Source organism: Triplophysa rosa, unplaced genomic scaffold, assembly GCF_024868665.1.
Source record: "Triplophysa rosa unplaced genomic scaffold, Trosa_1v2 scaffold18_ERROPOS6875776+, whole genome shotgun sequence".
NCBI classification, from domain to species: domain Eukaryota; kingdom Metazoa; phylum Chordata; class Actinopteri; order Cypriniformes; family Nemacheilidae; genus Triplophysa; species Triplophysa rosa.
Window position 1 is genome coordinate 5,693 of NW_026634206.1, and position 14,240 is coordinate 19,932.

Below are 14,240 nucleotides of genomic sequence, written 5' to 3' on the forward strand. Positions count from 1 at the left end.
TGTTAACCACAGTGTGAGCTATGTTGACCCAAGCACTGGAGCACACACTCAGCACATCGAGAGAGCATGGCGTACATATAAGGAGCAAGTGTGGAGACTAAGGGGAAACAGATCAGAGGGTTTATTGAAAGACCATCTCACAGTCATTGAATGGAATGAATGGCTGGCTAAAAAACACAAATATGGAGCATTGGGAAGATTGCTTCATGATATTGCAAGACAGTACAAATAAAGACAGAAAGAAGTGTTTAGTTAGTTAGACTTTTTTAAGAATACTTTTTAAAATAATATTGTTGCATACAATATGAATGTTTCGTTAGAATTACAGTAATATCTTTATTGATTGGTTTGGCACTTTGCAATTGTGCTGTATCAGCTATAGCTATGTGGATATATTTTGTCATAAATCTTTTATGGACACAATAAACACAGGTTTTCCCATAAGCTTTTATTTCTGTTATTATGTTTTGTAAATGTCTGTACAGCAAGCGTATAAGTTTTATAGATCAATCGTAAGCATTTATAAACATTTACAAACGATGACTAGTTTCAACTTTAGATTGGGTACTGCAAAAACATTAACTAATAATTAATAAATGATTTGTCTAAATAGTAGAAGTATGTTTACACACCACAATAAACAAAGATCAAAGGTGTAACCTAAACATGATGAACATCTGCTGTTAACAAACACAATCACTGCAGAAAAGATCAACAACAACTACAAAAAAAAAATTACCCAAAGAAACACAACAACTACAACCTGAAACACAACCCAGCTAACAAAAGTTTGTTATAAGAACGTTCCTTAGAGGTTTTTCATGTGTTTGAATACGTTTAAAAAATATATTTTAATGTTTTAAGAATGATACCATCATAGTGATCAGTGTTTCCTTGAGTTGGGATCTTGACCGTTGACTATTACTTTGTTTGATCTGCTGAAACTGTGAGCTTTTAAAGTGCACTTGATATGGCAGTGCAAACAAGAACCTAACCAAATGGTGTTGGTATGGAACCATTGACACCACTGTGAAGTTGTAGTTTGGTTCAGTACTCTTGTTTGGTTTGAGTGCTATGCTGTTGATCCTGAAAGAACATTATAAGATCAGAGAGTCTGATTGTATTTTGATGTCTAGAAAGATTTGTGAAAAATGGATGTATGTTTATCAAAACATATTTTAGAATCACACAGACATCGAGAATCAGTGTATGAATCTCTGCAATGGTGAGAATCAACCAACTTATTTAGATAAACGGATCAACTGCAATGCATGCTGGGAATTATGAAGATTTGTGACTATAACGGGTTTCCAGGGCCAAAAAGTAAAAGTCCTGCCATATTTTTGTTTCACCCATGAACCCATGACTGATTTCACCAGAGGAGGAACCAAGTCATTCCCTTTCAAGTCACAAGCAAGTCTCAAGTCACATCCCAAGTCCTCAAAGAGTTAAAGTTAATGAGATAATTAAGTGACTTAATTAAATGATGATTGAGCATTAGTGATGAACACCTGCACAAGAACTACAACTGACTTCAGCCACAGCCTTGACTGACATCAGCTGGAAGAAAGAAAACAACAACAACAACAACAACACCATTATAACNGCTGGGTTGTGAGTTTATGAATAATTTGTTAACATGATTAATACTGAGTAACTGCAATCACCAATATATTTAACAACCTTTGTAAATGTAAATATGTGCCTTAGTAATACATTAAGAAGTTTACTGATATTTGTAAGCATTCATACATACATTAACAAACTCATACATACATACAAACAAGCGTTAATTGTTGGATACCATACATTACGTCATGTAGATCTTTAATTGCATACATGAATTGAAAAGGTAATAACATTTGTATGCATTTTAATATTCATTAACTAATGAGCTATTCATTAAGTAATGTTCAATTAAACCATTGGTAACATTAACAAGAACGTATCTCATATTTCTAGCTATGTGACAATCTTAGTAACTAATGACTAGTAAGCATTAAATTATGTTTGTTATGACTACTAATGAAAGTTATTATAAAGTGTTACCAATATTTTTACAGTTATGATAAAAATGTGATATGGCTGTGAATTCTAATGGATATTCAGTAAAATACACTTTATCCAACTCTGACAAGAAAATAAACATGAACATTTTTTAAAGGACATGTCAGGTTAACAATACACAACAATGACTTTAATTTAAAGGAAATAGAGTGTTTTCTCCAGTAACACATTGAATCAGTTAAAGAACAGATGACATGTACATTAGGTGTCAATGTATGCTTTTTTATGGAATTTCACAGTTCTGATTAAAATGAGATGTTACTGTTAAATTCTACTGTTTTTTCTCTGTAAAAATACATTTATTTTTTACAGTGTAGCGACGTGATGTACTGGTCCTCAGATAACCTGGACACTGGTCATTTGATTAATGAATCTGGTCATTTCTATTTATTATGTTATTGTATGGAAAATTTATGATCAGAGTAAAATCTGTTATAATGTCAAGACGAATGCAATAAATCCGACTTCTGACAGCTATTGAACAGGAGTTTAGTTCGATACCACAATTAAAACTGCGTTTCTATTTATTTAGTGCGCGCGTCTGATATGTGTGCGCACGCGCCTTTTCTGTTCTGCAAAGAGCCGCGCGCTCTCATCATTTTAACGTTAACGGTCATTTATTTTTGTGTCACTGCCTGATATTCCTTTAGCGGTTTATTAATAGTCTTTCTTTACTTTATACATGTGAGAGTAAACACATATTTGAGTGATTTTCGATCGATTTGGCGCCCAGAGGTGTATAGTCCAGGGGCCAAAAAGTAAAAGTCCTGCCATATTTTTGTTTCACCCATGAACCCATGAGCTGATTTCACCAGAGGAGGAACCAAGTCATCCCTTTCAAGTCACAAGCAAGTCTCAAGTCACATCCCAAGTCCTCAAAGAGTTAAAGTTAATGAGATAATTAAGTGACTTATTAAATGATGATCATAACATCCTAACATCATAGTACAAAACTCATTCATGATTGCCAGCATGCATTGCACTTGATCTGTTTATCTGAATTAGTTTGATGATTGTCACCATTGTTGAGGTTTGTATGATGCGTGTTGATGTTTAAAAGTGTCAAAAAAATTGCCTAGTTTGCCTAATAAACTTAAAGCAGCTTCTTCATTTTATAACACACCATAAAAGCAAACAACTACAACTGTCTTGTGACACATCACTTTTGAATGCTTTACATGTGCTGTTGCCAAACACATTCACAAGCATTGAAAGAGACCAGTAGAAATGGAGGAGCTGACTTAGCAATGTCAAGAATCAAGGTCCCAACTAAAGCAAACACTCATCACCATAATGGTAGTTTAATCACTTCCTAATATTATTGAGTTCTACTAACTTAAAATTAAAACACTACTTTACTTAAAAATATTGATGTAATCGGTTTCCTCATTTTTTTTCAGTAAAGTCAACTTATTACATTTCACAGTTCGACAGAGCAGTTGATGTTACTAATTATTTTAAGTTCAGTCTACTCAGAATTTAGTGCAATGCCCTTTTATATGTTGGATGAGCTGAACATTTTAAGTTCTCTTTACTCAAATATCAAATACACATTACTTAACTTTTTTAAGGTAATTGGTTTCCTCAAAATGTTTAAGTACACTCAACTTGTCCGGGTTTACAGTGGTGTAAAGGTGATATTGATCAGAGCTGGGCATGTATTTCAAATACAAAATACTTAACCCTTAACATGCACAGGACCTGATGATGAAGATGATGGTGAAATTCAAACTAATTACTTTCAGCAAAACAAATATTAAGTGTTAACCCGCCCACGGGTCCTGTGCATGTTAAGGGTTAAGTATTTTGTATTGAAATACATGCCCAGCTCAGCCTGGAACTATAACACGTCTCTGGGATTGTTGGAATGCTGAGGAAGCACTGGAGGGTGGAGTTCATATAACATGTGTTCATGATGTTTGGAAAACTGTCAGCGAAACAAAAAGTGCTCAGTCATTGATACCCACAGTCTAACACTACTTGTTTAATGGAAACCATATCTAATCATTATAAAATGCTGTAATTGTGTGCTATCAAAGTATATTTGTTATGGTAATGAAAATAAGAATAAGGAATAACTGACCACCATGATGGAGACTTGTGTTAGCTGGTTTTGAACTTACTTTGCTAAATTAAAACAACAAATAATGTTTAGTCATGGCAACTTACAGAGAGAAATTCTCGTTAGACAAATTGTAAAATAAGTTGAAATGACTTGTAAAACTAATTTGACTCGTAATTTTAAGGCAGCTTTTGAACTCAAGTTGAAACTGGTTATATTTTTTACAGTGTAGTTGAGTTTCTTAGAACTTAAAAAGTTACGTTGAAATCGGTTAAATGGAAAAACATCTGTTAACATAACTCAGTTTTTACAGGTAACGTTGACTGGTTGCTCCTGTCCATCATAATCATTCTCTTGTTGATGCTTTGGAGGTTCAGTATGAAAAGAACATGGCATATGTTCAATATCATACATGACATTTACAAGGCTGCAGAAAAGTCTCAAATCAACTGTATTATTCTCCTTCGAGAATATCTCTATTCTTCTGTGCAGCTGGCAGATAAACCTCATCACTGTAGTCCGAGGTTTCGCTGCCCAAGATCATGACTGCACCTCCCAATACGGTGGGTGGCTTCGGTGGAGCGGGTCAGTCTTATAGGATAGTTTTGACTGACTTCTCGACATCTTTCCTTTTTTGGTTTTCTGAGTCTTGGTGGCAGAAGATTCAGAAACCTTTTGTGTCTCACTGGATGAAGCTGTTGATTCCATCTGAGTCTTACTAGTTGAAGGCTCATAACCGTCATCCTCAGGAGATACTTTTGAGAAGGAAGAAGCCCAGGGAAAGAAGCAACAGAAGACCTTTTTCAAAGCCTGTCGCAGCCTTCCCTTCTTCTTCTTCTTCTTGTCTTTTCCCATCTTGAACTGACCGTCTTGATTACTGTTAGCAGCTTCCATTGACTTATTCTTTAACCAGAGAGAGAAAGAAAAGAGAACATGTTATTAACACAATACAGAAATAAAACACATTTTATAAATTAGTGGATCAAATGACTTGTGGCATTTTTAAAAATCACCTGGAAATCACATACTGTAACAGAAATAACCAAACACTTTTCATTTCTCATCTCAGGCAGGGGGAGGGTGGGGTTCACAGCGTGAAAAAAATGAGTGGCAGACCAATCGCAATTTAGTTTTTTAAATAAATTTACATACAATAGGGGACGCTACTTTTCTCTCTGACATCAAAACATGTTTTTACCAAGATCACTGGACGAAGACCATTACTATAGATACTCATACACAGTGGAAAGTACCCAGAGCTTGGGCAAGCTTTTAAACAATGGTTGGGTCATTTTTAGGTCAAAGCAGGCTCCAAAATCCTTCCCAAAGTATTAGGCCTCGAACATTACCGGTTATTCAAAGTGTTCACATGTGCTCAAAACCATATAAAGTCTATTTGTGTATGTAATCATTTATTAGATATACTGATTTCAATGGCCGTTTCTCAATACCAAGTTCGCAGAGTCCGGACTTGCGTCCTTCCAAGATCGGACTTGGCAAGTTCGACCCGGAAAAGAATGAACTCACAAAGACACAAGGAGGCAAGTCCAGTTATTTTACAAATGGAACAGCAGCGTATGTGATAGCGCAGCTCAGCACCTCATGCTTCAATCAGCGTCATTGTATATCTTTTCGTTTTTTATTTTTAATGTACATATTAAATGTAATTAGCAAAACGTGTGTAATACGATATTATACAGCTGCCTCTTTTGTATTTAAACTATTAAACATTAATATGTGGTTCAGGAAATATTTGCCTACTCTGGAAATTAACAGTGAAATTCCATAGTTTTTACAAGGAGTTTTTTTCAACTCCACAAACACTATCACCACTACGGTCACTTTATTTCGGTTGTACGTCTACAAAAGTTCTTATTGAGAATGAACACAAGGTTACATGTTGATGGTTTTTGTTGAGTCACCATTATGGTGATGAGTGTTTGCTTTAGTTGGGGTCTCGACCCTTTGCTTTGTATGTTAAGATTTTCCCTAGTTTTTATAAATTTGTGTTGTAACGAAAACAATTTTGCTTAGCTTTTTTCTCTTGTTTCTATGTCATTTTTTGCATGTTTTGTAGTTTAGGCACTAATTTAAAGCGATCTTTTCTTCTCTAATTTATGGAATTGTGGGTCTCCAATGTAAGTTCATTCAGACTATAACAAAAACCCAATGAGAAACTAAACAACTTCAGAAAAAATGTCTGAAAATCAGACAAAAGAGTCTTATCAAATTTTCTTTTGATTTTATTTGCTGAACAACTATGTTTTATAAAAACACCGTCAGAGCAACCAAAAGAAGGATGACAGAGCTCAGCTAAAGCAAACACTGATCACAATACTGGTGACTTTAAACAACAATAAAACATCAAGTCATGGATGTCCCTGTGAAGCAGAAGTGGTGATCGTATTCACTATTCAGACATATTTCCAAGATGAATAGTGGGTGTGGCTCATGTTTTCCGCTGTGAGTTGATTGGACGAATAAAAACAGGATGTTCCCTTATTTTTACGGCAGTTTAATGGCAATCACAGCTGCCGGTATTTTGACGTAAAAACTACAGAAATGTTCTTTTCTGACATGAAATGTTTTGTGGGTCACCACTAGAGTGGAGTCTGTGTTTAAGTCGAGGTCAGGCAGTGAGGTACTGATGTTGTGCTGCATGGTGCTTTGTTTAAAAGTCACTTTGATGTTTATTAATGATGAATTGCAAAGAAATAAAATAAGGAAATGTAATGTTTTCACTTTTAACCATTAGTTACATGTTTTCATTTTAAATAAACAAATGTTCTTAATATAAAACACTCAAATAATAATTTCATACACAGCTTGAAGTTTATGCCCTGAAGTTTTAAACTGCAAAGCTACTTGCTTTTCCCAGAATCTTTACAGAATTTTACTGGCAACCACAGTTGCTGATATTTTTCCATTAAAACTACGAAACATTTTTCACAGTGTGGCCCCAGCTCATAGGTCCATAGGCCATTGGCTACAGAAAACTACCTCAACATCTGGCAACACACAGACTTCCGATGACAGAGGTGGAGTTTGAACCTTCCCACTATTTTTCAAGGACCCCCTCATAAAAGTGTATACTACAGGCTGCTAAATGTGACATTGAATGTGGGAGTTAATGAGATAATGAAGAGATAACAAGAAATGAAATGCAGCCCAACACCTGACTTCAGCCACAACTTTTAATGGAATCAACTGAAGATAAAAGAAAACATTCAATCTCTCTGTAGTGTGCACACTAAGCAGTGTTCATTTCAATTGTGCTCAGTGTGTTTAGTTGGGCTCTTGAGCCGTTCAGTAATTCAAAGAGATTTGCCTCTAAGCAATTACAATATTGTTTTACAGCAAACATTGTGCAATGCTGAATCAAATCTTAAAGGAGCAGAATAGTTTATGCTTTCCATGAATGAGTGTTTCTGGTTTAAATCTCTCTGGGTTTATTAACTACTTTTGGATATTTAAACAAACCCTCCTAAACCAATGCCACAATAATGCTTCAGTATTGAGATAAAACATCCTCATCATGCTTTTAGACATGAACATTTATCACATGAACCTCAACAGTGGTGACAATAATTAGTCATACTGCAGTGCATGATGGGAGTTTTTCATGCATTGCAGCATGAAGCGTTTTGTTAATTGTCACCATTGTTGAGCTTCATATGCTGGTTCTTGACGTCCAGACATGGGAAGTGTACTTAAGTAGATTTGTCTGGTATCAGTACTTTACTCCACTATTTATTTTTCTGACGACTTTTTACTTTCACTTTTTACATTTTTCGCAAATACCTGTACTTTCTACTTATTACATTTTCAAACCAGGCTCGTTACTTTAGTTTTAATCTGTATTTGATGCACAATCAATATTATTTCTTGTCATTGCGTGACTTTTTCAACCTAACGATAGGTCTGCCTAAAAGCGGAAGCGCTGTGTGAGGTGGCCACTAGCCAATCAAATGTAAGAAGGCGGGAGTTACTGTTTACAGAGCAAAGCGGTGACCAATCAAATCAAAGAAGACGGAGTAACTGATCTCAGATCTCGAGCATGATATTCTGCATCACGTGGTGACTCGTGAGTGGTAGGGTTTTTTAGCGCGAAAGGACCAGATTTTAAACATGTAATTTTGCTATTTAGCTATTGGCATGTTCTACAAACATATACATCACGAAAGATGTACTGTAGTTCTGTCAGAAGTTAAGGCAGCTCGTTAAGGTAAGCGCATTATTGTTGTTCATTAGTATGCATGAATTGCATGTTTTTTGCTATCGTGGTGTGTGCGTTAAGTTCATGAACGACTGAAAAATACCTGCTCATTGCGTTGCTTTCGATGAACTAATTATAGTGGGCACTTTTGCACAAAAATGCGCCAATTTCCTGATTGCCATTTGAAGTGGTTTCTGGACATATCCTATTAGTCTTATTTTCTGATTTTCTTAATGCATTTGCCTTGATTGATCTGTTTGATCTATTTTCCTGATTTTTATTATATTTTTTCATCTTGTCATGATTAAAATTATAAGGAAATAAAAAACGATCCTTATCAACGTTGATTGACATTGCAATAAAATACTATCACATTATTTTGGAAGTTAAAATTCTGGGCTGGTTTTTGTTGGAGTGAGTAGGTTTTAGTGAGCCTTTGGGCTGGAAATCATCCACCTAATCTAGCAACACTGACATCAGTTTACAGCTGAATTTAATAAGCTGTGCATATGTCAAGATATAAATGAAATCACTGGCACAAGTGCAGAAGCGGCACTGCAACAAATTTGTCTTGTTTTGGTAGCCTCACATATTTCTCAACATGTTCAAATAAATGAATTGTTTTCAGCCGTGACGAGATTTTGCCAACCAGGTAGATTCCCAACTGCAGTGAATTCAGAAGAGCAGAAACATTATCCTGAAGAAGTTTTGGATAAATTGATGTCTTTAGCTTTGATTAGCAGCTATAGCTGTCCCAATTACTTGTTAAAGGGTAACAAAGTCTCAACTATTTAAACACACAGACATCAAGAATCTGTGAATGAATGTCAGATAATGGTGACAGCAACAACAAACATTTTCATGCAGCAATGCATTCTGGGTAACATCATAGTCAAACTCTTCATGACTCCCAGCATGCATTGCAGTTGATCTGTTCAGCTAAATAATTCCGTTCTTGTCACCATTATTGAGGTTTATATGAAGAGTGTTGATGTCTAGATGGATCTTAGTGACAGTGTTAATTCTTTGGGCAGTAATTGTTTCTCCAGACTGATTTAAGTAATATTTCTCCACAGCAGCATTTTTAGAGTATTGTGTGTAATATATAAAGCATTTTGCATTTACGCTTAAAACTGAAACCCTACAACAGTAAAAGTTCCACAATCAATCACATATATCTTCAGCCTCATACATAACTTTAGCTAAACTTAATTTTAAACAAAATACAAGTGCCATTAAGTCAACATCACTAAAGCTGTTGTAAATGAATAAACATCAATAGTCCAAGGCTAAGACCTTAACTAAAGAAAACACTGTTCACCATAATGATGACCTCAAAATCAACTGTTCTTGTTGATGTGTTCTTCAGTGATTGTGTTTGTTAACAGCAGGTGTTCATCATTAATGACTCAATCATCTCTTAATGAATCACTTCATTATCTCATTATCTTCAACACTGCTTCAGTGTTACTTTAACACCCTATAGTGTGGACACATATAAACACCCAGCAGTGTTCATTTAACACTGGCCAATTTGCTGTGTAGTTGAAAAATATACTGTACCGAGTGTCCCATGATCTGACAGCAAATTTTTTTAAAAAAAGTTTGTTTTCTAAAAATTGCTTTGTCACACCATAGGACATATACAGTATATTTGTCAACTATCCATTTACTGTTGTGGACAAAATTTGGGCATCCTTGATAAATATGAGCAAAGAAAGCTGTGAAAACCAATCTGCATTGTTTCTCACAAAATACAATGTTTCATTGAAGTAAAACAATTGAAGGTAGGGGGAAATAACATAATGAAATAAATGCTACATAAAAAACACACTGGCCACAATTATTAACACCGCTATTAATTCTTATGAGTAAAATATCTCTTAAATATATTCCTATTGATATTAACATTTCTGTATCACACCCAAGTGAAAAGCAAAAATCAGTTGACTCTTTGGGTCTGAAGCTTAAAATAATAAAGGAAAACAAGCACCTCCATCACCACAAGTTGTTTGGGGAAAAAACTCTGCTAGAAATCTTGTATAATAGGTCGTATTTGGATCTTCCATGATCAAGACATTGGTTCAAAATCATTTAATAATTATTTTGTTTAAAATGACAAAGTTTGACTCAACTGCTGACCCTCACGTGACCTTTTGTTTCATCTCATCTTCCAGTATGTGATTAGGGTACACTGTGTTGCAGAAATACTGTGTGCATTAGTCACAGTATGCATATTTTGGCCTAAGGTTGACATCCGCAATAACCACTACACGTGGCTTGCGAATCAATGGGTAGTGGGGACTTTTCAGTGATCATATCCATTATTCGGCGGAGGCCTCAGTAAGTGTTTCGGCGGCATTGTTTAAAATGACAAATGTGACTAACTGTGACCCTCAGTGACCTTTGTTTATCTCATCTATCCAGTATGTGATTAAGCACATTGTGTTGAACAACATAGCATGATCTTTAAACGTAAAATGCATGTTTTGATACAAAAATAAGCCTCCGAGATAACACATACACGTGGCCTGTCAGTTACAAGGAAGGAGGGAACTTCCTGGTTGCTGTGTAGTCTGTTCAGTGGAGGCCAAATAGCTGTTTCAATCGGCAATCATAAAATGACTAAAAATGAATCAAATGTTGTTTATTTGCATTGATCTTCCAGCATGTGATTAGGTACACTGTGTTGCACGACATACTGTGTGCATTAGTCACAGTATTCATATTTGGGCCTAAGGTTGACATCCAAATAACCACTACACGTGGCATGCAAATAAATGGGTAGCGGGGACTTTTCAGAGTATTATATCCATTATTCGCGGAGGCCTCATAAGTGTTTTGGCGCCATTGTTTAAAATGACAAATTGTGACTAACTGTGACCCTCAGTGACCTTTGTTTTATCTCATCTACCAGTATGTGATTAAGCACACTGTGTTGAACAACATAGCATGATCTTTAAACGTAAAATGCATGTTTTGATACAAAAATAAGCCTCCTTGATAACACAAACACGTGGCCTGTCAGTTACAATGGTAAGAGGGAACTTCCTGGTTGCTGTGTAGTCTGTTCAGTGGTTGCAGAGTCACTCATTTACACTAACGAGGACCTCAAGCCGCGAGACCCTCTGGGGGCCTGAAGACCCCAATTGCACGTGTTTGCGTCACACCCCCACGGCGACATACCGAAAGGGCTAAGGCCTGGAGCCCAATTTTTTTTTATTCCTAATCATACGTCTCTCTTTGGCCTATTCGTTTGTCGGAATCCGGACCCCCGCCCGACGGGTCCGCGGGGTCGTCGGACCCCCAGGGTGGCTTTCGGGAAAAGTAATGTGCTAGTGGACAAAAAATGGTTTCGTGGTAGTGGGCGGGGCCTGGGGTTCCACCCCCTTTGATCTGAGGCCCAATAGTGAAGTAGATGATCAGTGGACAGATAGTGGTTTCGTGGTAGTGGGCGTGTCTGGGGGCGTGGTTGATATGATTCATGATGGTATTGCCGGAAGCTCTGCTACCTTAACGAATATGGCAAAAAAAGTGAGAGATGTCTGTGTTACAGCAATGGAAAGATTGAGAAGAAGAAAGGGACAGCGCCTCGGAGGACAAAGAGAGTTTGTTGTGATTGATGAAAGTCACTTTAGACACAAAAGAAAGGTATTTAAAACAGCATTTAAAGCAACACTATAGAGAATGTGAAGCTGATGTCATGCCCTGCATTTTATGTTGCAGTTCTGCCGGCTGCTCCGCCATCTTGGGAGGCTCATACTCCACTGTTATTATTGTTTTCACATGTAACGTTACTTGGTTTGTTGGATATATGGAGAAATTGAAAGTGAAACTACCAGCGCCTTTGCCAGAACGACTCCGTGTAATGGTATTGTAGTTTTTAATACAGCAAGACAGACCTACCATAGTTATTAAGGGTTTGCAAAGCAGCCGGTATTTGTATCTGTATTTGTATTTGTTGAGAGGGGGAAAGTATTTGTATTTGAGTAAAATTCAAAATAGGCGTAAAGATTCAGTTTTTTTGCGTTACACTTCTAATTTACGTTATAGTGTACGTAAACAGAGCGAACATGAGAGCACCCGACTGCAGACGTCAATAATGCAGCGTAATGGAATAATCTCCCGATCAAACTCCGCTTCCCGAAAGTTATAAACTGCCTCCGGAACCCAGTTAAGGTACAAAAATCTATTCAACAAAAATAGTGATGCACGCAGTGAAGTCTTTTTTCGCTCAGCCGAGCCTTCTCTGTTGCTGTGTGGAGCAGCCTGTGTCAGTCACCTCTTTTACCCCCCACCCCCCCGACTCCTGAATGTCACTCACTCACTCACTCATGCGGGCATGCACTGCGGTCTCATGAGAAAACGCAGCTTTTTGATATAAAGTTTTTCTTGTTCCCGAATACAAATATTTTTTTAAGTATTTGTTCGAAATCAGTATTAGTAAAAAACACGCTATTTGTGCCTTTCCGAATACCGTATTCGGGTTCGGCTACACCCCTAATAGTTATATTACTTAATCAAAAAAACAAAAAAACCACTCCATTGAACGCAATAGCAGCCTGCCTCCCAACATGGCGGAGCATTCAACACGGCGTGATTGACAAGCTCTATAGAACTTTGTTCACAGCTCCCCCATTAGGTTGATAAGCGCAATTGTCTATTACCAGTGTCGTGAATAATGCCGCTGTATAAGCTTCCCCGTGGGCAGTGCAATGCACGTACATTTATTTACTAATCTGATGAAACCGGCAAATGCAGTTCATCTCTATTAGGAAACCATGTGGCAAGCAGGGGATGGGCGAGGCTGTGTGTACCGACCCGAACACAGAACTTACAGAGGTGCTTGTAGCCGGTATGAGGCTGCTCAGGTAGCAGCGGCAGTAGAATTCGTACAGTTATTACTTGTTCTACCACTGAAATAATTTTAGAGACATTGATTTAAGGTCCAAAAACTACAAAGTGTTGCTTTTAAGAAAGTAACATAACAACAAATCACCCATTTTAGATAAATTATAGTGAACCTCTTAACAAGCCTCCAATTTTTTATGATGTTTGTAATAGAAAATGTAAATTTTTGACAAAAGGTATCTTGTGTTGTTGTGTATTAAATACAATTAGATAAACTAAACATATATATCTGTATAAAATTATAATTATTTACTTTTATTTTTAACCCTTCCAGTATGGTAGAGGACGGATTGCAGGTGGATGGAAGAGAAAAAAATGGGTATTTGGCATGTTAGGAGTTAGCCATCGAGGGAAAACAGCAGGAAAACCAGTTTTAAGACTGGTTGAAAGAAGAGGAAGAAGAGACCTTGTCCCATTAATTGTTCATCATGTGAGGACTGGGTCAGCTATAATAAGTGATGAGTGGCGTGCCTATAAAAGGTGTCTGCCCCATCTTGGCTACAGACATTTCACTGTTAACCACAGTGTGAGCTATGTTGACCCACGCACTGGAGCACACACTCAGCACATCGAGAGAGCATGGCGTACATATAAGGAGCAAGTGTGGAGACTAAGGGGAAACAGATCAGAGGGTTTATTGAAAGACCATCTCACAGTCATTGAATGGAATGAATGGCTGGCTAAAAAACACAAATATGGAGCATTGGGAAGATTGCTTCATGATATTGCAAGACAGTACAAATAAAGACAGAAAGAAGTGTTTAGTTAGTTAGACTTTTTTAAGAATACTTTTTAAAATAATATTGTTGCATACAATAAGAATGTTTCGTTAAAATTACAGTAATATCTTTATTGATTGGTTTGGCACTTTGCAATTGTGCTGTATCAGCTATAGCTATGTGGATATATTTTGTCATAAATCTTTTATGGACACAATAAACACAGGTTTTCCCATAAGCTTTTATTTCTGTTATTATGTTTTGT

The 14,240-nt window shown here is 36.7% G+C and overlaps 1 protein-coding gene across 1 annotated transcript; it reads left to right on the top strand.

Annotated features, from left to right (window-relative positions):
• The first annotated feature begins 11,879 nt into the window (after positions 1 to 11,879).
• LOC130549894 (uncharacterized) lies at positions 11,880 to 14,001 on the top strand. Its single transcript, XM_057327236.1, has 3 exons — positions 11,880 to 11,996; positions 12,072 to 12,216; positions 13,531 to 14,001. Exons 1-3 carry the CDS (start codon positions 11,968 to 11,970, stop codon positions 13,999 to 14,001), a joined length of 645 nt encoding a protein of 214 aa, XP_057183219.1. The 5' UTR covers positions 11,880 to 11,967.
• Positions 14,002 to 14,240: the final 239 nt, after the last annotated feature.

Bases quoted from the DNA above. Each gene is read 5' to 3' on its own strand.
- LOC130549894 (XM_057327236.1), top strand. From the start codon at position 11,968: ATGAAAGTCACTTTAGACACAAAAGAAAG. The intron at 11,997-12,071 runs GTATTTAAAACA...TTTATGTTGCAG, and splicing joins ACTTTAGACACAAAAGAAAG to TTCTGCCGGCTGCTCCGCCA. The intron at 12,217-13,530 runs GTATTGTAGTTT...TAACCCTTCCAG, and splicing joins CAGAACGACTCCGTGTAATG to TATGGTAGAGGACGGATTGC.